The following is a 27,960-nucleotide window of genomic DNA, read 5'->3' as shown; positions in this document are numbered from 1 at the left end:
TTTACAAAACACTTTTAATTATATATGAATGACTTAAATCAATACAATACAAAATAATTAACTAATACTACCATAATAATCATTTCCCATACAATATGCATGAAACACATGTGCGCAAGTGTGTGTACAAGGTCGTGCGAAGACTCGAGGATGTACACACAGGTGAATCCTCACATACACGCTGCACGCGGGCGCTGCCCCAGCTACTCCACCCACTCCAAGGTTCCCTCCACACACCACATGATATTGGTCCAGCGTGCGGGAATGGTTAAATTTTGTGGGTGGCTCGGAGGAAATACCTAGAATACATGATTAATGAACAGGGACACTGACATCATAATCCCATAGATATCGGAATTCTTACGGTTGAAAGATTTCGTTGTGGAACAGGGATGCGTGGAGGACAGGTGTTTGTGCATTTAACATGAGGGTACAACTATGGGAACGCTGGTCTGAGCCACTGTGCATGGGATACAGGAAAGTGAGGGGGGGGGGGTGCGCGCACTATCACAGACAAGGCGAGGGGAGCCTGCCCCTCCAGAGTGGCTTATGAGCCACAACAACCACCGGGGTATATTGTCATTACTCCAGGTTTAAAAAACAAAGTCAATTTGTTATCTAGAACAAATTCCAGTGATGGACTGGGGAAGAACTATCCCAACTGAAAAGACTACCAGGCTAACCATCTATATTGGTGATGGTTCAACGCTGAGTGCCTCCAGCACCATGTAGTTGTGACTAGTGTTGGCAAGGTGATCGTCTACGCATTTACCTCTTCTTGGTAGCGATCGGTGATGTAGGTAGCAGTATCAGTGAGGTTGTTGAGGCAGGAGTGGAGCCCCAGCAAGTGTGATCTCAGGGAGTCCATCACACTGGCGGCAACATCACTGCCCTCCTCACCCTCCACTCCAGAGTCTCCACCTTCACTCACGTCACATCCGCCTTCACTCTCGCCGTCGGAGGTGTTGGAGGACATGGAGATAGTGGACAAGGTACTCTGTCGCCGCATGTGACCCTTGACCTGAACTGTACTGGGAATAACAGTCGCCGGGTCAGACCATCGAGTGTTGTTGGAAGATGGTACCGTGTTGTTCTCGTTGTCGTCTTCGTCATTGGATGTGGGACCCCAGATGAGGTCGTTCTTGACAGAGTTGAGAACTGTGTAGAAGTTGTAGGGATTGCCGCCCTCACGCATGAGGCTGGGCACTTTCTGTGAAGTCTTTGTAAGATCAACATCCACATCCAGTAATCTGCAGAGGAAGAAAAATGTAATTATGTCATTGCTTAAACACAAATGAACATAAAGCTAATAAAACATCCAACCTATTTGTAATGTTTACGGCAAACGCGTTCAAATTTACAACGCATTCATCCAATTTACCCCTTTTACAAGTAAACACGTCACTGATGTCAATCTAGACAAGTTGAACCCTATTCCTCGTAAAAAAAAATCCCAATCAAACATACATACATCTTATACGACTCAAATACGGATTGAAATAGTTAAATAAATTAGCGAACTTGTGTAAACAGCAAATAGAAACCTCCAACTTGTCCAAGACCTTTGTTCAATACTCAACTTTTATAATGTACAGTCAGATATACCTCAGACACGACGAAGGCACCATGCAATATATGAAGAGTGCAGATGACGAACCCAAGTGCTTCGTAACTAACCTATTGCTTCATCACGCATCCTCGCTTAAAACAAATCCCAAGTAGTCACAAAGAACCCCAGTGAATCACTCATTAACAAGAATCTCGAGAGAATGACCATTATCTCCTGTGAAGAAACTTAAACCTGTCCAAACCCAGTGTCCTAAGGTTCCCCCCTCTCAGTATTCTCACTGACTAAATCTGCGCTAAATCTGTAATAAAGTGCACTGCTGTAGTTACCTAAGCCAGTGCAAACTAAAAGGAAAATGGAAACCGCACTGCATACCTCAACCAATGCAATCTTTTAAGAGGAACTGTATTCTGCTCTAAATTTCTCAACTACTGTTACTACCGTGTAATACAAGTGTAACACCAACTTGGTCTAATAACACATAACTGATCCTCACCTGGCATGATCGCCACATCACCAAGCAAAGCGAATAACACTAAACCACCAGTAAGAGTTTACCTAAATACTATACGAGGCCGATAATGGACACAATTTGTCAGGTATCATCAATAATCAAGGATATAAAGAACGAGTGGGCAGAAACAGGTAGCTACTTGTGAAGGGTGTCAATGACCTTAAGGGGTACTACTGAACCAGGACATGTAGAACAAGTACTTACTAAAAGCAGCAAAAGTTTTAAGGAAGCAGGACAGGTAATCAGTAGAGTTAGCTGGGAGAGGTACTCAACAAGCTGGGAGAACATAAGAACATAAGTACCAATAAGTTAGCTGGGAGAGGTACTAAGCTTGCTGGGAGAGGTACTAAGCTAGCTGGAAGAGGTACCAATAAGTTAGCTGGGAGAGGTACTAAACTGCTGTAGCTGGGAGAGGTGCCAATAAGTTGGCTGGGAAAGTTGCTGTAATCGAGGTTCGCGACTGACCTGCAGGGGACCATGACAGTCTCGTTCATGTTGTTGACAGCCTTGACGAAGCGGTCCATGGCACACAGTATGGACTGGGACGAGAAGTCGGACAGCTCATCGTGTTTGTTCATCCTCACGCTGCTGTAAACAAAAGGAAGCGTCGATATGAACATAAGACCAATTAAAACGTTTGTAGTTATCAGTAATCTTTAGGAGTATATCAGGCGTTTAAAATTTGTCTCGATAATGATTCTGTAATGTGTTATGTGCATAAAAGAAGACTTATTTTCTATGAGCTTAATAAAAGTCAGCCATGACAATTTTATATCCCTGATATATAAACACCTTTCAAACCATTAATGTCGCAATATTTCTGAAATGCACACAGGCAATAACTTTGAGAATCATTGTATTCTTAAACTCTGAAGATACGAGTATAATGTTCGATTTATATATCACCTTTACCTAGCATCTGCACCAACAGGAATCGCAACATTAAAATCAGAAACATCGCAAATTTTACGATAAACTACTTCCAGAAAGAGCTTAAAATGTGTAATTTCATGTTACTAGGATACAACGAAGTTGTGCCGGGATCATTTATGGACTTGTTATTGCAAAGTCATTACCAACCGTGTCAATATTTAGCTGGATAGATTCATGGATGATAGAGAGTGATAGTAACTCTCGACAGGAGCTGCCATGCACAGGCCAACCGGCCTATTGCAGACTCCTTACTTTCTTATGTTCTTAAGATCACCCTCACCACCTTCCCTATTCCCTGTACCCCGGATAGTAGCAGACCAAGAAATTCACTGGGTATACACTCCTATATTCACTACCATACAGTTCTGCTGACATTAATAATATATTCATGTTTGTTGAAGGCTTGTGCCCAGGAGACCACCCCCCCATGGCCTGGTTCCACTATTGATCGCAGACTAATTCCTCTTTGAATGCGTAAGTCAAGGTAAACGTGATTCAAATAGGGCGTGAACCGAGTGTGTTCTTGGTCCGATGTATTAGTTTCTTCACCATACGTCAAATGTAGATTACATTTACATCGAATTTCCAAGTGTCTATCTCGGTCACACAGGTCACGAATGTAAGAACATAAGAATGGAGGAAACTGCAGCGGGCCTATTGGCCCATACTGGGCAGTCCCGTTTACACCCAACCCCTATTGCTCATACAAGCATCCAACCTATGTTTGAAGCTATTCAGCGTATTCGAGTTAATGATGATATTTGGTAACTTGTTCCATTCATCCACTACTATTGTGTACTGCACAGGTTTTACGGCACGTGTACTCTGCATATACTAGAGTTAAATGTTCACGTGTACAGTGTACGTATCCTGAAAGTATAATGCCCCTGGTGCACATTTACAAAGCGGAAGTATCATATATTTACGTGTTTCAGTCCGATATTTCTAGCCTAAAATGTCCTCTGATGGCTTCCTCTCAGTAACGCAGCCTCAAGCTCTTAACCCAAAATACTTACCTCTATAGTTAATCCCCACTACATGTGTACATTTTTCCTGCCGAGACAGGTAGACAAACACGGAGGGAGATTGAGAAAATATTACAAATGTAATCGATAACTAAAGGAACGGAACCAGTAAAAAAAAAAAAACACGCATGCATGCACACTAGGAAACATGGTAGAAAAGACTGAACAACGAGGGGGGAGGAACTGATACAAAGGCAACACAACCACACCCTGGTAATAGGAGCTTGGGATCCCTTTAACGTTCACGTCGATCACCACTACAATTAATACGGAACCTTAGCAACAACCTGTTGTGTGAAATGTTTACCTAGTAGTACCAAACAAAACACGAGGGTGATCAAGTACCATTTACTCAAGTTTCAATATTAGTTTTAATGAATCTTCGTATAATTACAGCAATAAAATCTGTTACTGCACAAGTGACTCGTAATACTGGTATAATAAAGGGACTCGTAATACTGGCATAATACCTGCAATGCATACATACATTACAAACCACTGCAATTTATTTGTTCTTCGTAACTCGAACAAGATTACACCAATGTCGCAAAAGACAACAATACAACCAAGCCAAAAATATCTTTAATCCTACTTATGTTTTAGATTCAAGTAATCATAACTAGACGATCATATTAACCTCAATGCAACACTCACAAACATGTCTCCTTAACGAGAACTTTTGTGATCTAACCACCAGTCCATTAGCAACACATAAACCGTCTCACACTATCCAACAAAGTGGTTGGCGACTGTGCTTCACCATCTTATTACATGCTGTGGAGACTCGAGAGGAACAAGGAAGCATCGCTGCCGCTCAGTTTGGCGTGAACAGAGCACTTTCTCCAAACTGAGTGCAGTCCCCGAGTGGGTTACATCCTCTCCGTTTACTCAGTCCCTACGCCTTTCACTTTCATGCAATAGTGTTTCTCTTGCGTAGGCTCGATTTCACAGTATTAACAGTTACACTGTATACCTACATACGAATTTTTAAATTATTGAAGCAAGTGCCATATTCAGCATATCCCAAGGTCTACAACGGGCTTTGGGTCTATGTGGTGTACTATGAACATGTCTGATGCAAAACGTCAACAGAAGCTCACTTATCTATACACCCTAGAACAAACTTGGGGCGAACATCTTGCGTAAAACGCCTAGTATATTAGGGTCGTTTGGTAACTTTATGATTACTTATTAGCGTTATTCTTACCTGTTGTCGTCAAGACCAGTGGGGTAGTAGTTGTCAACAGAATTGTAGAGCATCGTGTTGTTAGTGAGGGCCACTTGCCTTTGGGGTTGATTTGTCATTTAAATATACCAAGTTCAGCTCTCGCTAAGAGTTTTCCAATTGTGTAAGCCGCACTTAACTTATACCGACGGTCAATTTCACAAATATGAAAAGTCCAAGTTCTTATATCCACTGATAGTTTTTAAGTTCTCAAGGCCGTAAAGACCGTAGACACACCAGTATTTGCAAGAGGAAGTTTAAGGCACGGTGGTACTCCTTACTCGGTCGAGCTCTGGCTAGGACTGCCTGACGCTCCGAGGCGCCGGCGCGGGTATATACTGGTCCTCCCCCTTCCTCCTCCCCCACCACCACCACCACGACTTGTATACACACAGACACACAGGTGGGGCTAATCTATACATGCACCACTTCACGCGATAGACATGCAGCCTAGATACATTAAATTAGGTAAGGGTACAGTACATCCGTGGGAGATTGTTACTACGGGCAGGTGGCATGTTGAGTGAGGAGTAATCGAGTGATGATAGTACTTTAAGATATGTCAAAGCCTTTCGCAAGCAAGCAAGCAATTAAGCAAGCGCGCGCGCGCGTGTGTGTGTGTGTGTGTGTGTGTGTGTGTGTGTGTGTGTGTTAATAATAATATATTTCTTAGGATTATCCCAAAGAAAAATCGGATCAGTGAGTACAAGTCCTACAAAATAAACAAAACAACTGTGGTGGAAATATTGCCTATTCTACACTCGGCTTTTCTTTTAACAGCAAGCTGGTGCAAAGGTACTGAGAAAACCAGCGTAATAACTAAGGTGCTGTTACAGAATTATGTAACGAAAAATATTACCAGCAAATTAAATACCGTGCGTTGTGTGTCGCCAAAATAATACAATTAAACAACTCATCTGTCCAAGGATTAACATAGCGGTTTCATCACCTATCACCATAGGCGTAGATCATAATTATAGTGGGCGTTCTTCCTGCGCAAAATAAATAAATGATTCAGCAAATAAAACGAAATCCAGGATTTCTGATCCAGCTAGTTATTCAGATTTGCAATCAGTCACAATCACTGGACGGAATAAGGGATGGGGTAGGGGACTCGGCAGTTCTGGAAGGTTGGCGGTGTATGGTAACCCATATCGCGCCACCTGGTCACGTGATACACCCGTGACGTCACCAAACACCTAGGACCAGCCAAGCGGGACAATAAAAAAAAATCTTCCCATTATACTCACAGATACTCACAGATGATCTTCTGGAAGAGGCTCACGCCTGTGACTCCAGCTCAATAGCCTCTTCTCTACCATTACTCACCGCGGGTCTCAATAAACTGATAACAATGTATGTAAGCAAAATGAGATAAAAAAATAGTGAGGGGAGGAGTTACTGTGTGTGAGATCATATATGACATAATAGTGAGTGAAACAGCATTACTGTGATAGACCTTGACTGCGATGAGACTCATGTTGGTGACCGACCACACGAGCTACAAAACAATCCATGTAAGTGGTAGTCGTATCTGACTACTTATGCATATGGTGGTCTGAGGATACAATATATGGTTACATTATATTGTGTGACAGCACATTCGGAGATGCTGCACAGATCCGCATTGATAGATCTATTTTGAGAATTAGGGGGAAGGGGAAAATGTGAAGAAGAGCGAAGAGTAGAATCATCAGTGTAAGAATGGATAGAATTAGTCGTGGTGTGAAGTAAATCATTGATAAAAAGAAGGAAGAGAGTGGGTGAAAGAACAACCCTGTGGGATACCACTATTGATAGAGAAAGAACGAGAGATCGATCCCTCGACAACAACTGCCATAGTGAGGAATATGCTACTAATGCTTCAGAGATTGTTTCATACTGGTAAAGTGAAGAAAACAAACAAAACTTATTACGCATACTTCATCAGGGCAGTGCATAAAGGAGTACAAGTGATCCCCCACATACCATCACAAACGTTGTTGTGTTCAGGGTGTTGCCACTAGCGTCAAATACTGCAGCATCAAAATGTACTTAGTCGCTGACTAAGAACATAAGAACGTAAGAAAATAAGGAGTCAGCAATAGGCCGGTTGGCCTGTGCATGGCAGCCAGTGCTTTAGTAAATATTTACTTAGTAATTAAATTCAGATCACAATTATCCATGTTGTATAAATAAAGACCCCTGGTGTCTGTTGTATCTTGTGGTTCTGTTTGTGGAGGGAAATAATTACAAAACTACCGGTACTTACAAAAGACGACCTACTGGCGTCATAACCATGTTAAGTGCGAGAGGCGATAGTACGTCTTACTATATACTGTGGGAATACCAGTAGGATATTACGTGTGACTTACGTGGAAGAATGTCACACGATGCCCGCTCAGGTGGTAGGAGTAGTGTTACGTGTACTTGTATTTAAATTGTGTTGCGAATTTGATCCAGTTCGCTGTGGTTATCTGTAAGTTATATCAGTATACTGTATTCTGGCAGTGCAAGCAGAGGGTTAAGTGAAACTATTCATAATAAGGCTACATAAATATCCTGTTATTACTAAGTAGCCTGTTGTGGTGTTACTTATAATGCCTCACATAACTTGGTACTGTAAGAAAGATGTTCAGTATTACTACTTATATCAGGTCTCGTAGATGTTCTGGTACTTAAAGCAGGATGCAAAAGTTAGGCTACTTATGGGTTTTTTGTATATTCTGGTAGCATCATGAGGCTGTTGGGTGAAGCTAATTATGAAGTAACGTTTTTTCTGGCAATACAAGATGAATTTCCACGTAAGAATTTGTAGAACGTCTACTAATACAGAATATATATTTTTATTTAAATTACACAACATTAATAAAACGGTAATAATAATTATGGTACCTGTGTGTGTGTGTGTGTGTGTGTGTGTAGAACAACTTTACGGAGTGTCAATGGACTATCAATAAACAGCGTCATAAGAACATAAGAATGGAGGAAACTGCAACGGGCCTATTGACCCATACTGGGCAGTCCCGTTTATATCCAACCCCTATTGCTCATATAAGCATCCAACCTATGTTTGAAGCTATCCAGCGTATTCGAGTTAATGATGATATTTGGTAACTTGTTCCATTCATCCACTACTCTGTTTCCAAACCAGTGTTTACCTATTTCACGCCGAAATCTAAATTTGTCTAATTTAAAACCATTGTTACGAGTTCGCTCCTGGTTGGACAGTTTGAGTACCTTTGTAATGTCCCCTTTGTTTAACCCTGACTTCCATTTATACACCTCTATCACGTCGCCCCTCACTCTACGTCTCTCGAAGGAGTGCAAATTAAGATGCTTTAACCTGTCTCTGTATTCAAGGTTCCTAATGCCCGGGATTAGTCTTGTCATTCTCCTCTGGATTCTTTCCAATGATTCTATATCCATTCTGTAACACGGTGACCAGAACTGAACTGCGTAATCCAGGTGAGGTCTCACAAGCGCTAGATATAATTTTAAGATGACCTCGCTAGTCTTGTAACTAACACTCCTTTGTATGAACCCAAGTACTTTATTAGCCTTGTTATGAGCAAAAACACATTGTTTACTTGGCTTAAGATTCCTACTTATCATTACTCCTAATCTCTCTCGCAGTCGGATTCCACAATGGCATCGTTGTTCATCTGGTAACTGGTTTCCCTGTTTACATCTCCTATACTGAGTACTTTACATTTGTCCACTTTGAATTTCATCTGCCATTTTTCAGACCATTCGAAAAATTTGTTTAGATCTTCCTGTAGTTTTGCAGAGTCCTCGTCAGATTTAATTACACGTCCTATTTTAGTGTCATCAGCAAATTTACTTATGTTGCTGTCTATGCCGATATCTATGTCGTTTATGTATATAACAAATAATAATGGTCCAAGTACTGAGCCTTGGGGAACTCCACTAGTGACGTTGCTCCAATGCGATTTAGTGCCGTTTATGCTCACTCGCTGTTTCCTGTCCCGTAACCACGCCCTAATCCATTTGAGGATATTACCTTTGATGCCATGCGCTTCAACCTTTCTAATTAGTCTTTCGTGGGGGACTCTGTCGAAGGCTTTGCTAAAGTCGAGATATACCACATCATAATTGTGTCCCTCGTCCACCGATTCGAAATCGGACTTTACCTAAATAGCTGCCGGCAGGTAGACCCCAGTTATAACTTTCGATTGGCGGATTATCAGGGGTTAAGAAGGTACCTAGGTGAGGTCACCTGGGAACAGTCAGGTCAGTCCCTGGTCGGAACAGGTGAGGTCACATGTGACACCACAATTGATCATGACTATAATATATTCACTCGTATACTACTTAAAGCACAAGCACAAAATATACCATACAGAAAAATTAGGTCAATGACATACGAATAAAGAAAGGAATTTATAAGAAATTAAAGGGAGGGGAGGAGCAGCTCAGAAATAGGTATAATGAACTATCTAGGAATGTTAAGAAAAGTGTAAGGAGAGCAAAGAGAGACTCCGAAATCATGATAGCATGAGAATCCAAGGCGAATCCCAAGGGATGTTTCCAGGTATATAGAATAAAGGTCAAGGCCAAAGTTGGGCCTTTAAAGTCAGGAAGGGGGGGGGGGAGTGATCGATGACAGTGAAAAAATAAGCAAAGCTTTGAACAGCTACTTTTTTCAGTTTTCACAGAAGAAATTCACGAGGAAATTCCAGAGGTGGAACTGATATTTAGCGGAAAAGAAGAAGAGAAATTATAGAATATCACTATCAGAAAAGAGGATGTTCTTAAGAGAATAAATAAATTAAAGAAAACAAAATCCCCAGGGCCGGATGAAATTTTCCCTCGAGTCTTGAAAGAGTGTAGGGAACAGATAACCGGACACCTCGTAAATTTATTTACAAAATCATTAGACACGGGAGTTGTGCCAGACTTGTGGAAACAGGCAAATGTAATACCCATATTCAAAAAGGGAGACAGAGCATCAGCGTCAAATTACCGGCCGATCAGTTTGACGTCAGTAGTGGGGAAATTTCTTGAATCAATTATAGCAAATAGCATTCGATCGCATTTAGAGAAAAGCAAATTAATCTACGATTCTCAACATGGGTTTACAAAGGGAAAATCTTGTCTAACAAATCTGCTGACGTTTTTTAGGAAAATCTTCGAGGTAGCAGATAATGACGAAAATTACGATGTTATTTACTTACTTTAGCAAAGCATTTGAAAGAGTACCGCATCAGAGGCTTCTGAGAAAAGTTAAGGCTCATGGTATCGAGGGGAAAGTTTTAAATTGGATAAAATCAGGGCTCACCAATAGAACGCATAGGGTCAGCGTAGATGGTGTTAAATCTGAATGGGGCTGTGTAACCAGTGGGGTTCCCCAGGGGTCAGTACTAGGCCCACTCTTGTTCATAATCTACATAAACGATCTAGATACTGGGATCAGCAGTGACATAAGCAAGTTTGCGGATGACACCAAAATAGGGCGGCAGATTAATTCAGGGCAGGATGCAAATGCACTACAGGAGGATTTAAATAAACTGCAGGAGTGGTCAGAAAAATGGCAAATGAAATTCAACACCAGCAAGTGCAGCGTACTTAATATTGGAAGAACAAATACTGTCAATGTAAACAGCCTTAACAACATCAACCTAGAGAAGTCGGCTTGTGAAAGAGACTTAGGGGCACTTGTAAGCCCGGACCTATGGCCTAGAAAACAGTGCGTTAATGTTCGAAATAAGGAAAACAGAGTATTAGGTTTTATATCTAGAAGTGTAAGTAATAAGAGTGCAGAGTTCTTATTGCAACTATATCTTGCGCTAGTCAGGCCGCACCTCGATTATGCGGTTCAGTTCTGGCGCCCTTATTATAGAATGGATATCAATTCACTGGAGTCGGTGCAGCGAAGAATGACGAAAATGATTCCGGGACTTAGAAACCTTCCATATCAAGATAGGTTAAAGAAACTAAACTTGCATTCCCTAGAAAGACGAAGAGTGCGGGGAGATATGATAGAAGTATTTAAGTGGGTGAAATGAATCAATAAAGGGGATATAGATAAAGTTCTTATAATATCCGAGCAGGATAGGACTCGTAGCAACGGATTTAAGATGGATAAGTTTAGGTTTAGGGGGGAGATAGGAAGGAACTGGTTCACAAATAGGGTGATGGACGAGTGGAACAAGCTTAGAAACTTTGTAGTAAGTGCTGGAACGCTGGAAAGTTTTAAAAGGAGGCTAGATAGATTCATGGATGATAGAGAGTGGTAGTAACTCTTGACAGGAGCTGCCAGGCACAGGCCAACCGGCCTATTGCAGACTCCTTATTTTCTTATGTTCTTGTGTTCTTGTAACACCCGACCAATACTTCTAAGTGGCGGCCAACTGAGTATTAATATCAATCAAGACACGAAGTGACGTTGGGTGTGATATACCAGCTGTACACATCACCATGGTGTTGTGATATACCAGCTGTACACATCACCATGGTGTTGTGATATACCAGCTGTACACATCACCATGGTGTTGTGATATACCAGCTGTACACATCACCACGGTGGGTGTGATATACCAGCTGTACACATCACCATGGTGGTGTGATATACCAGCTGCACACGTCACCACGGTGGTCTGATATACCAGCTGCACACGTCACCACGGTGGTCTGTTATACCAGCTGCACACGTCACCACGGTGGTCTGATATACCAGCTGCACACGTCACCACGGTGGTGTGATATACCAGCTGCACACGTCACCACGGTGGTGTGACATACCAGCAGCACACGTCACCACGGTGGTCTGATATACCAGCTGCACACGTCACCACGGTGGGTGTTATACCAGCTGCACACGTCACCACCGTGGTGTGATATACCAGCTGTACACGTCACCACGGTGGTGTGGTATACCAGCTGTTACGTCACCACGGTGGTGTGATATACCAGCTGTACACGTCACAACGGTGGTGTGGTATACCAGCTGTACGTCACCACGGTGGTGTGATATACCAGCTGTACACGTCACCACGGTGGTGTGGTATACCAGCTGTACACGTCACCACGGTGGTGTGGAATACCAGCTGTATACGTCACCACGGTGGTGTGATATACCAGCTGTACACGTCACCACGGTGGTGTGATATACCAGCTGTACACGTCACAACGGTGGTGTGGTATACCAGCTGTACACGTCACCACGGTGGTGTGATATACCAGCTGTACACGTCACCACGGTGGTGTGGTATACCAGCTGTACACGTCACCACGGTGGTGTGGAATACCAGCTGTATACGTCACCACGGTGGTGTGATATACCAGCTGTACACGTCACCACGGTGGTGTGGTATACCAGCTGTACACGTCACCACGGTGGTGTGGTATACCAGCTGTACACGTCACCACGGTGGTGTGATATACCAGCTGTACTCGTCACCACGGTGTTGTGGTATACCAGCTGTACACGTCACCACGGTGGTGTGATATACCAGCTGTACACGTCACCACGGTGGTGTGGTATACCAGCTGTACACGTCACCACGGTGGTGTGGTATACCAGCTGTACACGTCACCACGGTGGTGTGATATACCAGCTGTATGTCACCATGGTGGTGTGATATACCAGCTGTATACGTCACTACGGTGGGTGTGGTAGCTGTACACGTCACCATGGTGGTGTGATATACCAGCTGTATACGTCACTACGGTGGGTGTGGTAGCTGTACACGTCACCATGGTGGTGTGATATACCAGCTGTATACGTTACCACGGTGGGTGTGATAGCTGTGCACGTCATTGAGGATCAATAATAGAGGAGGTGAGTCACTGCTGCTCCTCCACCTTTAACTACACAACCCGTGATGCACAACCCAGGAATTATAGTTACTGTAATAACACAATCATGCGCTCTCGTGTTTCATAAAGTTAAATACTGTTAGTAAACATATACATTCTACTGCTGGAAAAAGTTCCTTATGATTTCTTAAAAAAATTTAATCTGAAACTCTAAAAGGCTGGTAGGTGAACAGTCAGGGGCGCACAGCCAAGTACTGAAGCAGTTAAATTCTACGGGATCGTAACATATCATTTATACGTTTGTTTATATTCTAATTATCTAATATTATCTTCACTTATTACTTTTTAGCCTTGATTGAATAACAGAGAATAATGATGCGTACAATTACTAATATTCACGACAACGATAGTTTGACGGACATTTTCAGGAGTCATGCAAAAGACAAACATCCAAGCACTGCCTTTGCGTCGTATATTACCCTGACTTTCTCAAATACTTTCTATACGTTACACACACACACCGATTGGAGTATTTTTAATCTTAAAATAATATTACAGTATTATCAGTTTATGTTATAGTTTGGTGAAAGCCTTGCGTGTGCAGTGTGGTGGAGGTGGTAACAATGGGAACATGTTGACACAGTTACGGCTCTCTGCCTAACTAGTCATTACCATTCGTTGAACAAAGACCCTTCACACACAGACAGACACACACACACACACACACACTCACGCCATATGCAATACCATCGAGAAATTTGCAGTGAATTTTATACCATGCTGTGCTTGCTTATGTTAATTCTATTATTTTGTACCACAACATTCGCTAAAACTTTCGCTGCTGAGGGAACACGTAGTGTCGGTACACCTGCCCTTTCAACACCGTACCATTGTTAACAATTGTCACGAACTCCAACATTGACATACAAGTCATTTCCAGTGAGGATCATCATCTCTCTTCACTAAAATAATGATTACTGCTAGTTTTATTTTTAATCGTATACAGTAAGTTTGTCATGAACAGACGGCCTCATCTGTCTTCTAAGTATATATTAACACATTGTCAAAGATTAAGGTCGTTTTCTTTATTTCCATTGTCATTTTCATTATAGTTATTATTCCTTTTGCCATTTCCCAATGTTAAGAGTCAGCTTCTTGGATCAGTCTAAGCCACGTTCCTCAGTCCTCGACTGTGTGTGAGTTGTTTTTAATTACCGCACTGGGGTCTACAATAGGTGAGTACCATTATATTACGTTGCTAAACGTAACTCCAACCAACCCCGCCCAACCCTACCTGAATCTGCCTCCCTTTCATCTCGTTCTTATTGAGGAAATGCTTCGCGTTCCTTTACCATGATGATGAAATCGTTTCCCGACCATGACACACACACACACACTGGTCACATAACTTCTCATGCACAATAATAGCTAGCCAGAATGAGAGAAAACAAATTTTAGCATTGTTTTCATTAAGAACATTCAACATATTTTTCTCTGTTGGGGCTTGAGTACACAACCATTAAGCAGCTTTGGATCACCTTAAAATATGCCTAAAGATTAACCACCCTAACACTAACTGGGGTGGGGGGTTAGGTTAGGGTGGTTGATCGTCAGGTGAAATAACTTGGGGTGTTTAATCTGCAGGTGATCAATAACTTTTTAACACTATCGAATCTCAAAGCCAACGATTCCTCGTCAGAAAACACAAGTAAGACGAGAGAAGTTTTAGCCCAAGGTTCTGTAATATAAAGGTAAAAGCTCCCTGCAGGTGACCAACTGACATTAATAATCACTACCAGATGATGAGAGATGACCCTGAGACGTGACTATATAGCTTGTGGTGGTTCGTGACAGACTGAGGTGTGACTTTCTTAAGGTGGTGATTTACGACAGACAAATAGACAGGTGTTCGTTGCTTACGTAGGCCACACTAGGCGGGCTCACTCACTCTCACACACACACACACACACACACCTGGGCATGCAAGATTATGTGAACAACAGTAGGTGGGTAGAGAAGTGGGCAGGTATAGGTAGAAGTGGACAGAAAGGTGGGTTGAGTAATAGAATGGGGGGGACGAAATGACATTCCTCAAGTAAACCAATAAACAGATGGTTGAACCGTGTTAATCCATATCACTAACACATCTTAGCCCAAATAATAAAAAATCTATTTCGTATCAGTTCAGATTTCCATAAACTAAACATCAACTCCAGGATTCAGCAGGGACAGGAAGTGTCTTTGAATCAGCGTCTTGACCCTGCACAAGGACAAAAAAACAGCTCGTTCTATCCACCTCCGCTACCCAACAACATATATTATTAGTCTTACACAACATCACCTAACACCTACACACCACAACATCTATACACCCCAAACGTTTGCTCCTCCCTGATCATTTAATATCCAGCTTAGAAACACAATTTACATATCCCCGCCTGTTCAGTCCGCCTCTCCCACTTGAACTTACCCCTTGCCTACAGCTGCTCTACTGTACACCCACACTCGGCCATCGCCCACACCTGCCCACGTCCAGCCACAGCCCACACCTGGTCACTATCATGCAACTCGTTAGCGATCAGCACCTACGCCTCTCACCTTCTTTCCCTACCTTTCTCTCATCCTCTTTCCCTACCCCCCATCTCTCTCTCTCTCTCTCTCTCTCTCTCTCTCTCCTTTCCCTACCTCTTTCATCTTTATTCCTTACCTTCCTCACCCTCTCGACGTATTTTTTACCCTCTCAGGCAACCAAACGTAAAACAGACACCTGAGCCAACACGGAGGTGAGGATGGGACATGGGGGGATGGTGGTGGCCCACCGCATATTATGTCACCAGGTGAGTTACATTATAACCTATGGGTGTAACAGGACCTCCTACTCACCTTGCTGGTCATCCCGCCCGCCCCATCGCCCACCATTCCCTAGAGCGTTGAACCAGTGCTAAATGAGCAAAAGTGAACAGCCATATATGCATGGGTTAAGGCAGTCAGCAGCCCCCCCCCCCCTCTACTGACCTTCCTGAACGCGGCCACATGCAATATAATTATCTGGTACCGTAAACATTACTTCAAGCCAATCATCCCGACTTTCTTCGTATATGTGGTTGACCGAAGAAAGTCTCATACTTATACGGTTATGTGACCAGCCAGAACAACATATTGGCTGACATCCAAAACAAGTGAAGCACAATATGGCGTTTGTTTTCACAAAGAACAAAACTTGGCAATGGGGCTCGGTCATGTAAGATTGACTCTTGTGTATATACATCCTTTCTACAACAATTATGTGCCATCGTGGAGTAAGGAAATAAGGACACACACTCACACACACACACAGTGGTGACGCATACGTTAGTTTGGGGAGAATAAAGGCGTTGTAGATGGTCCTCAGCTCTGGCGTGGGTGTCCCAAGTGACCTAAGTCGTCGTAGCAAGTCGAGACGGTACGAGGCTGCCTTGACTGTGTTATTTATATGGGCCTTCCAGTCAAGTTTGTTGTCTATAGTTACACCCAGGAGTTTGGCAGACTGCACCAGCTGGGTGCCCATCCTCTCCAGCTGGTGCAGTCTGCCAAACTCCTGGGTGTAACTATAACCTATGGTTCGTACTACAACACGAAGGCTCACGCCAGAGCTGTACAAACTCCCCAAACTAACCGTTGGTCGTCTTCTCTCAACTCCACCCAACAACGTCAGCTAGAGAAGGTACAGAAAAGGGCCTGCAGAATCATGCTCAGCGCAGAATACTCCGGCTACACCAACGCTCTCTCCACCCTGGAAATGCCATCCCTCAGTGACCTCCACCACCAAGCACTGGAAAGGTTTGGCAGTGGACTACTGCACCACCCTCATCATCGCCACCTCCTGCCACCTGCAGACCCCCACCCTACTCGCGCAGTCCGCCACTACATCAAAATTCAGCCCATAAGAGCCCGCACCGATAGATATAAGAACAGCACCATCCCATCTATTGTTAAAATAATAAATAACTCCTGATTTATGTACTGTACAGACCTGTAAATGTATTCAATGCATATTATATCATTATGTCTAAATCAAATGTAAGTCTGTATATTTTCAGCCACCGGCTGCAACTCTATTAATAAACCGTTTATCATTATTATTACACACACGCACGCACGCACGCACAGTAACACACACCATCAAAATTATTATATCTGCCATGAACACACTCAGAAACGCACACTCATGCATCCTTGAAATAATAATAAAAAACACCCAGGAGAAATTACTGGAAAAAAAAATATCACGTACCTTAAGGCATAAAGACAAGGTTGCAGTGCATCTCACGTGTTCAAGACAATAATCAAGTAGCTACGAAGAAAAAATAATGATGCGATATGGTTTTACCCCAACACTCTTCTCTTAAAATTTCACTTCAAACTGTATAGACCTTTTTCGAGTTAACACAGTGCGGGAGGTGTTGGGTTGGGTTGGGTTGGGGTGGACGCAGGCGGCAGTGACCAGGAGTCCTATTATGTAGTACACTGTAGTGGACGTCTCCCCTACAAACTGCGTAGCTGCATCCCACCTGCGACGCTTTCCTTAGCAACCAAGCGAGCGGCGACACCAGATGTTACGGTAACCTAGCAACGGAACTAGAGACCGGCGACTTTCTAGGGTTTTCCCAACATGACTCATACAGGACTCGCGGCTGCTGGGTATATAAGCTCTGTCTCTCCATTGAGATTCATTCTAGCCTCTCTTCTACAACACGCAACACCTCCTCCAGCAAGCTCCACGCTGTCAGCATTCATTCAACCAGGAGGCCAGCAACAGGCAACATCTTCTCTAACGAAGCTCCTGCACATCTACCTCCTTCAACACGCTACTCACCGAACGTCTCTACTGAGCAGCTCACCACACGGCACCTCCAGCACCAAACTGTCTATCATATAACTTATATTATACAAGAAAACCACCTTAGAGTTTCCATCCATCCTGAGTGCTAGACAACATTATACCACGAATTCCTACAACACAATACATGGAGACTGCAAGCCCTGGGTCACGTAAGGGGAACCTTACATAAAGCTTGTTACTAGGAGCACGTTAGGAAGGCGACACTGACACTCATGTGTGTTGTGATCCCACGTATTCAGTGAAGTGGGTATCAGGAGCGAGTGACGAGAAAGTGGTAGCGGAAGGAGGGAGGAAATGATACGAGGGAGGGGGGAAGCGTATTAAGATAAAATCGCTCGAAAATTGGAGCATATTTCGTCTTATTAAGCCTTAAAACGCCAGTGACCTTTCTGTCAAATAGGAATTATTTATTGTTTTATTGCTAAAAATTACGTAGAAAGTATTTCAGACATGGTAACAACTTTCCGTTTCATTTAAAACACCGTTTATTCTCGCGTCATAAACAAACTATACCTACTATATATTCAGTTAGGTAAGGTTAGCCCCGAGCATCTTTCTACCTGAAAGTGTATTTGGTAAGTCATAATAACGTTCATCAGTTCAAAATCATCCGTCCTAAAATATCTTCAGTCGTTGGCAAGGGACGCCTCGATGGATATATTTGACGACACTTGTCTAATCTCTTCCTGTGCTTTGTTTTTGATAAAAACGTCATAATAGTTGCTAGTAGTAAAGCTTTTAATTTAAAATTAGTATGGTGATTATTAACATGATCGTCTCAATATACAGACCAGTTTGAAATGTTGAGACAAAAAATCGAAATTATTTCTATTCAGCATGACACACACACACACACACTGAAGAACCACGTACACCAGCCATCTCACCACCAACCATAAGATCATAAGAATGGAGGAAACTGCAGCGGGCCTATTGGCCCATACTAGGTAGTCCCGTTTACACCCAACCCCTATTGCTCATATATCCATCCAACCTATGTTTAAAGCTATCCAGCGTATTCGAGTTAATGATGATGTTTGGTAACTTGTTCCACTCGTCCACTACTATATTTCCAAACCAATGTTTACCTATCTCGCACCTAAATCTAAATTTGTCTAATTTAAAACCATTGCTACGAGTTCACTTCTGGTTGGATAAGTACTTTTGTTATATCACCTTTGCTTGGCCCTGACTTCCATTTATACACCCCGATCATATCGCCCTCACTCTACGTCTCTCGAGAGAGTGCTAATTAAGATGCTTTAACCTTTCTCTGTACTCGAGGTTTCTAATGCCCGGGATTAGTCTTGTCATTCTCCTCTGAATTCTTTCTTGGGATTCTACTCGTATATCCATTCTGTAGTACGGTGACCAGAACTAAACTGCGTAATCCAAGTGAAGTCTCACAAGCGGAACATATAGTTTTAGGATAACCTCGCTAGTCTTGTAACTAATACTCCTTTGTATGAACCTAAGTTCTATGTTAGCCTTGTTTCGAGCAAATACACATTGTTGACTTGGTTTAAGATTCCTACTTATCATTACTCCTAATTCTTTCTCACAGTCGGATTTCTTTATAACATCGTTGTTCATCTGATATCTAGTTTATCTGTTTACATCTTCTAGACTAAGTACTTTACATTTACCATCTCTGACCTTGCCTCAGCACACCACGCCCGAGTGACAACCACAGCCTCCAGGTTGACTAAAACCTTCCACCTCCTCCCCTTCTAGTAGTTTAATGACCCTGACCCTTCACAATAAGAGGCCCGTCAACACCACTCACTCTGTGTAATGGTTAACAAGTACGTTTTTGTTTCACTGTGACCAGAGAACCTGATGGCGGCTAAGTTGGAGTTCTTTGGAATCTAAACCCGCTAATTACGAAGAAAACAGTTAAATGGATCAATTCACGCACCTCTCTGAGCGTCTATTGGATCATAAAAAACTAAAACTAAGCTGAGCTTTGTGACACTGACAGTTGTGAGATGATGTGGTGCACATTTGGCCAGTGTACAGTAGTCAGTTTGCCTTGGGTAGGGAAACATACAGCTTGACAACACGAGTATAACAACCTCCTCCTTCCTACCTGACCAAGGAGGTCTCCCCTGGGGAAGGCTTTCCCTTCACACCATTTACGTTCTCCATACTTTTCGTTTTCCTATTATTTCTACTACTGCTATAACAAACACACTGCTGTCGGGCCCTTGAAAGTTTCCCGTCGGCCCCTAAATCTACTTTATTTTCAAAGACACTGTCCTTGGCAACTAGTTCCCGAGCCGTGTAACTTTCTGTCTTCCTCATATACAAGAACCATCATGTTGCTACTGCTGCTCTTCATTCACTTGTTACAACAGGAACCACAGCACGTCATATCATGCATCAACCAACACTATGTAGCACCCAACCACATCTTTCACCATTATTGGCCATGTCTCAGAGCAGAACTGTAAGACACTTTTCTCTCAACTAACATCCACTGTCTGCGCCACCAACCATTCACTAATTATCATCTCAATTTGTGTCCCTTAAACCCCTACTGCCTATGTAATTCAAGAAATATTTAGGAATTATTACATATAAAAGAACAGTAACTGTGTTCTACTAAGGTGAACATGAAAACCTTTACTATTCCACAGTACAACTTTATCTGAAGTTCTAAATGCAAGTTGTGTTGTCGCAGCACCATACAGACAACAGGAACCGGAGGTGAGGCAGACATGTGGTCCTCCGCAGGCGGTGGTCAGCCCTGTCTCCGACATTCACTTGGGTTTTACACACCCTGACCATATGTGCCCAACAACACCCGACGCAACACGTCTACCCATTACTGTATAAGTTCGACCTTCACTCCTTTGTTCACTCACGCACTCCCAAAAATAAGAGTACCGCAAATCGAAATAAACAGGAGTAAACATTGAAACACAAGTCTGGATCAGTTGTGAATGTGTGGCGATAAATGTGCAAAAATGCGAAAACAAATAATGGAAATAAATGAAATAGTGACAATAAAATTATATAAATACGTATGATAGATCTGTACATTGTCTTTCTACCAGTTTAAAATTACCTGACAATAATGTAGTCGACAATTTTTTTTTTGCACCTTTACAATGTTATACAATGACACACCGTACCAAGAATTCTGAACAACACTAATTTACTAAGGTGATTCCTGTTAATTAATATGTATTAACTGTACGCGATATACAGAATACATCGTATTGGTCACACAATGCATCGCACAATCAGGAGTACCAACCTTACCAAAATATCATGGCCTCGGTCAGTGATTGTTGTGAAGGCCGCAAGATCCAGGGGTAGAATATTTTTTGTTGACTCCATGGATCTCGTGTAGTTTGTGTACTGTTATCATATTTAAAGATATCGACCTGTACTTGGATCGCAACCTGTGGTTATAATATTTTGCTAAATTAATGCCGAACAAGATGAACATTAATCGGATCACCTGAATATTAGCCCCCAGCTTATTTTAGATTAATCTACCTAACCTAACCTAACTCTCCACCATGGGTAGCATTATAGGGTGTTTAATCATCAGGTGAAATAAGCTGGGAGGGGAAAACTTCAAGTAATCCTATCATTCTCGAATATCTAAGACGATGATCACGTTGCAGGTAATGAAGAAAGTGGCGGAGGTGTAGCACAAGCAGGGCAGGGAAGTCATACAGTGAGGCTGAATCGGACACTTGACCCGGAGAAAACATGCAAGTTTTAATTATCTTTGGAAAACACAGCATATCCTGTTGGAATCTCGGCATTCTCTCTACACCAAGGCGGCTGGTGTATATAAAGTGCTCACCAAATTTGTTCTATTAAATGTCTTCGTATCTTCAATGTCACACACAGCTAGTTTTCAGTCCTTGGCGAGAAAAGGGTGGAGATACTCGTACACAAGGTCATCATAGTTATAAACAATACCGTGAACACTATGCATTCAACTGATGACAAAAGCACGTCTGTCACTGAGGAAACTGCACCATAAAAAAACTATATACAGTAAAAGAAAATATATTTCGTGAGTATAAGTAAAAATAAATGAGAGAAAGTTGATATTTACCAAAGCGATATCTTGAGTTTTTCTAATGCAAGAAAAGAAAAATAACAGGATTATAAATATCACTGCCTAGCCAACGATTCTCGCCATTACCAGCCTTTTCTCTACCTGCAGGAAGAAGTCACCACTCTGACGTTTATCTGGGCACGTGACGTCACGTCGGCTCCTCCTTACCTGGTAGTGGAGGGGGATACGGGTCACTTCCTGGAGGTCGCTTGTTACATAATAATGTTTCCCTACACACCACCCAAGGCCTATACAGTTCTGTGCATTTTACCTTGAGTCAACATGACGTGGAGTCTCAGGTTCATTCTTGTTGACTTCTTGCCAAATCAGATACGGAGGATCTAATACATGACGTAGCGATGCTGCATCCTGTTTATCTTCACGAACTTGTCATAATAACTGCCTCCAGCATATCCTTGAATTCAGCCACCTCAAATAAATAATTTCACTTAACCCGGGGCGAGTCTCACAGGTACACATGCCTGTAATGTACAGTACAGTACGACCTCTCCCTCCTTCCACGTCCTTATAAACTCACTCACAAATTTTCCAAACAATAGTTACAATTGAGTACAAGTCCATAACAGAGAAAACACCAAGTGGACTGCCTCATCACAATAGAAGAATTTCCATTTCAATGATGTCAAGGAAACGAGAAAAAATATGTCAAATACATGAATAACTGGCACAGTTGTACGTCGAGGTTTATCCTAGATGTTGAATTTATTCTATGAACTCAAGCGAAAATCTTAACTGAAACCTATGATGCACAACAATAGAACAAGAGTAGTAACACAGAGATAAGGTCACCTCCACACAATCAAAACTGATGGGTAAAAGCTGTTAATCATGATAAATAACAATTCGATTACCCCGATCGTCAAAACTAACCACTATCACTAAGAACACGGCATCAAAGCCACAACTGACTGCGTTACACATACTGTATAGTACTTGCTCAAATTCATTTCAGCTTCGGTAGATTACTTTCAATGTTCCACTGGCTGCAAAGTTAAATTCGTCATGTAACATTGTCAACGATTTATTGATTACAATGCACTCTGCGTTTAAATTCACCCATAAAAAAAATCCTATACTTGAATGCGTTGGCGTCTCCCAGAGTGGCTGGATCGGCGTCTGGTTCATTCGTCTGATACACAACTGCTGCAAACTCGGCCGTAGTGCTGGGTAAGGGAAGAGTAAAATAACAGATGTAAACCTATATCGTTAATGAACAGTGTCGAAGATTGTTACAATAATATTAGGGAAATGAAAGGATTTTCTGTTTGTTGGAATAAATATCGATTTTTAAATAGATGGCGCGACGCCGCGCCGCCCCACCAAGGATGGCGTAATTTGGGGGCTGGGGAAGCCAGCCTTTCAGCTGACGCAATCCCCACACAATGGCAGGTAAGGTACGCTGCCACTGCCCCATCAAACTATAACGGTGGGTGCTCATGTTCGAAAGACATTTTTGCAACCTTTACTATAATAACGAGCGAGTGTCCGTACAAAAATTATCACGTTTGCACACAGGGAACCCTCACAAAGTTTACACACATGTTAAGACTCACACTAGTTAGATTCTGGAGATGATGGTTTTCTAGGAATATTGTCTGTTGTGGGAATCAAAATAGCCGCACCTTGTTTTCTCATAGTTTTGTGTACTCTGAACTTGTGGATAGAGAAACCAAGGAGTGATGAGCACTGTACAGTAAGTACGTTCTTCATCTAAATAACATGACGATTAATAAATCCTTTCAACAGATGGATAAAAAACATTATTCCAGCATACCAAATTAAGTCGCTAACAACAATGGTTAGTCATCTTCGATAACCAATACTTGTACAGTATAAATATTTGTCATTCTACTCATTGTTGAATGAACTGCGTGAGGTTCAACACAGATTTATGAACGCCATTCGTAAATCTGAGTAAACAAAAATATATTTGTATGGTGGAAAGCAAAAATACCATGAACTCTTAAAAAAAATGCAGGCCACAAATATTACTTTATGAATTTCCCGCAGATCTGTTTACTTTGTTTTGGAGAGTTGCCAGATCCCGCTTATTTTTAGACTAACACGCTATCCGATTGCTTATACTTTGTTTTGTTGTTTTTTCTTACAAACACCTTTCACTCAGTTTTTGTCTTAAAATTTACAACATAATTTCTTTGACCATATTGGTTTTACTTTAAACATTTAGTAGAGAGGGACGATATAGAATCCTTGGAAAGAATTCAGAGGAGAATGACAAGACTAATCCCGGGCATTAGGAACCTTGAGTATAGAGACAGGTTAAAGCATCTTAATTTGCACTCCCTTGAGAGACGTAGAGCGAGGGGCGACCTGATAGAGGTGTATAAGTGGAAGGCAGGGCTAAACAAAGGGGACATTACAAAGGTACTCAAACTATCCAACCAGGAGCGAACTCGTGGTAATAAATTAGACAAATTTAGATTTAGGCGTGAAATAGGTAAACACTGGTTTGGAAACAGAGTAGTGGATGAATGGAACAAGTTACCAAATATCATCATTAACTCGAATACGCTGAATTGCTTCAAACATAGGTTGGATGCTCATATGAGCAATAGGGGTTGGGTGTAAACGGGACTGCCCAGTATGGGCCAATAGGCCCGCTGCAGTTTCCTCCATTCTTATGTTCTTATGATGTTATCATCCCAGGTAGAACTGTCGTGAATACGCACAAAGATAGAAATATCGTGATGACACATCCACATAAGATTTGAATACAATATATATTTTCTTCCCTCTGCTCTGCTCACCTTTACCTTCGGCTGAAAAATTTACAGCTATTCTACTTGTTGTTACTTACATAGTGTTCATAAGGAAAAAAACATTTTTTTTTCACCATTCAATGATTTCTGGTGTACGTCCTCTTTTTCATAGACCTTGACATTTACGTCAACTCTCTCCCCACACTTCCTCCGTACATTAATGATATTACCACTGGTACTATATTTTTTTCGCGAGTCGATGCGAATTGCGTCACAACAAACCGTGTACAAACCGTTTACAAAATCATTTTAGGTTATTAAATGCTACAAATCAAGATAATTGTCTGTACATGTTGAATACGTGTCCTCGGACAAGCACTAGCCGTCGAGGTTCTGGGAAATAATATATTTACCAAATAACACAACGGTGCATTTTCGGACATAATAAAAATATGGTGCTGTATCGACAAGTTAAATTTATATAAATTTTTTTATTAACATGTGAACACCTATTTCAACGTTCAAGAGTTAATGGGATATTCTGCGATATGCTAATTGTGCTTTTCACTTTAATGTACCAAATATTGAAAGTGAAAGTGGGTTTCAAAGACACAACATGCCTTTTAAAGACTGTGGATAGTGGATACAGCAAACTGTATGATAGCCTTCGGAACACATGGAGACAGTGGCCAACACTGGACTCGACCGCCTTCACTTGATCCCTGACAGTAAAATAGGTGCCCGTATACAGCTGGATGGACTGCAGGCTTGCCAGGATTCGAAAACCTAGATATTTAGCTTACTGAATAAACTTGTAACATAAAGGTGACTGAATCTGTGGCTGAAATTTTACCAACTTACATTTTGGGGGGGGGGGCAAAACACGTCTACTAGAAAGTTCCAAGAATATGGGGAACTAATATGGAATGCAAGTACTGGGTGTAGGAAACAGTAATACAAAAATCAGTCCTGTTCCAACAACGGCGTAGATTACGACACACGGCGAGCTAAAAATTATCATACGTCATTGTTACATATTAGCTACATTCCATTCACAACTAACGTAATGAAATAACCTGTGAATCAAGCTTTAAAACTATACATTCACTAGAGAACTTGTCTAGTAGTCCCCACTTATTGCACAAAGCTACTGTATACAAGTGTCATGCACACGTTTTATAATTATTACTGTACTAAAATATTGCTTCTTTAATTTACAAACTATATGCTGTTGACTTTATTCCACCAACTGTAAATTTACTTTTCATGAGCTTCCTTTAAATATCTATAACAAACATAACTGAAATAAAGATTATTAATATAATTATAATACATAGTATTGTTCACACACACACACACACACCAGTCTCGATTTGCGTGCCACTGAATATTACACTATACATAATAACATTTCTACAACACTAGCCTGACTGAACATAGATAAACATATCCAGACTAAAAATTTTAATAAATGTTTATTTCTGAGGTTGTGTGTGTGTGTCTCAAACTGGAATCACTGTACCATAAACAATAATAGAGGTAACCCTAAGTCACGACTGCAGGTAACTTTCTAAACATACAGGTAATAATAATTCCATGCTTATCTCCTTAAACTATACAGCATTAAACGTACAACAGAAAACGTACAGGTTCTTATGATAGTCACAAGAGATAAAAAGTGATAATGATAGTCCAGAGATAATATTTAAGACGCCCTAATACGAGCTTTCCTTCAAGCACTCCTCATACTCCAAGCAACACTCCAACAAAATTAATTACAGTTACCAAACACGTGGGTGAAGGCAGCATCAATGACAAATGCAGCATCAACGACAATGTCTTAAGACATTCTAGCAATGACACAGGATAATGATCTTTAAGTAATGCTACCATAAGCCCAAAGACCATGACATGCTGCAATCTCTCACAGTCGTCTGCTGTAATCTGCTTTCCGACACTGATAATCTTTTCTGTGTAAATGCATTATTTAAAAACTCAATCATGTTTTAAGTTACTTTTAAAGAAAAATCACAAGCTTATGATACATTTCAACACAAAGAATTACGTAGAACAGTTGTTAAAATAACTACAGTATGTCTAATCTTTCAATAGGTATTTATATCAAGATAGTAATGTGGCGTTCACTTACCTCTGACTGCCGTAACTACAGCCGAGTTTAACAGCACGTGGCTTTTTAAACATGTTATCTTCTACACCAGAATATTGAATTACTGTAACGCCTCTGCTCTTTGCAAGCTGTACTTTCAACAGAGCAACTCCACGATTACTAACACGGGTTATGGGCCTGACTGAACTCGAGGGGTCGTGAGTCGACTTGGACCGACGCTGCCGGTTTCATTTCTACCCTTTCATAAAGTGTTCTTCCGCTGTTCACAGAAGAACACGTCAGATTTTGTATTGCAAACTTATAATTAAAGTAAACAAATATTAAATAATAGTAAATTAGCTACGTTTAAAGTGTCGTATTAGGTAAAACATGATGTTCTTTGCTTCTTCATCTTTTTAGGCAAATAGGTTTATATTGTGCACTGTAACGACTTTGGATAATTTAATTGGACGGAATCCATTGTCTAAATTATCTGACATGTATTAAAAGCAAAAATCCCTATTAACTATAAAACATGATATTTACTCTCACTTCACCTCCAGTACCTCACGAGCCTCTTATCAGCTGAGTGGAGCTACTGTGTGATTGGTGGATGTTGTGGGGGCGTGGCGCTGTGAATAGACTTTTAAATATATTTATTTAAATTACCCTAAACCAACCCATTCATATTGTGCCAGTTGTAATATTATGCCAAACAAATCTAGAACCCCAATTTATCAAATAAGAAACAATAATATCAAAGAATACTGTCTACACCGAGGATACGCCTTTTGATCGGCTCTGGAACACGGATCAATATTACAGCAACACACAGACAGAGGTAGAATAACATTTATATAATAAACAAAAGTTAAAGGCAAGATGAGTTATATTGCAAATGTGTTAATTAAAGGTTAAACTAGACCTGAAAAATACGAATGGATAAAAAAATTAAAGTTTACTCTTAGCAACAACTGAAACTTAGAAGGGGTTAATGAACGGAGAGGCTATTATGACCTCTTGTACTCACCGGCAAATATACAGCTACAGTACATTGCATAATATTACTAATACACAATGAGTATATATACCCCGAAATGGGTCTTGTGTAAACCGATGAG

At 41.4% G+C, this 27,960-nt stretch overlaps 1 protein-coding gene across 2 annotated transcripts; it reads right to left on the bottom strand.

The window, feature by feature from the left end:
* LOC121858235 (mid1-interacting protein 1-like) lies at positions 1-27,033 on the bottom strand. 2 transcript variants are annotated; one of them, XM_042354528.1, is made up of 3 exons: positions 26,882-27,033; positions 2,547-2,669; positions 1-1,250 (listed from the first exon to the last, which is right to left on the bottom strand). In XM_042354528.1, exons 1-3 carry the CDS (start codon positions 26,932-26,934, stop codon positions 761-763), a joined length of 666 nt encoding a protein of 221 aa, XP_042210462.1. In that variant the 5' UTR covers positions 26,935-27,033; the 3' UTR covers positions 1-760. The 2 variants fall into 2 exon arrangements, with proteins under 2 accessions (XP_042210462.1, XP_042210461.1); XM_042354527.1 differs by lacking the exon at positions 26,882-27,033 and adding an exon at positions 5,247-5,586.
* Positions 27,034-27,960: the final 927 nt, after the last annotated feature.

This window comes from Homarus americanus, unplaced genomic scaffold (genome assembly GCF_018991925.1).
Source record: "Homarus americanus isolate GMGI-L3 unplaced genomic scaffold, GMGI_Hamer_2.0 scaffold57980, whole genome shotgun sequence".
Taxonomy (NCBI): Eukaryota; Metazoa; Arthropoda; class Malacostraca; order Decapoda; family Nephropidae; genus Homarus; species Homarus americanus.
The sequence above is the reverse complement of the archived record's forward strand: the minus strand, read 5'-3'. Positions and strand labels throughout refer to the sequence as shown.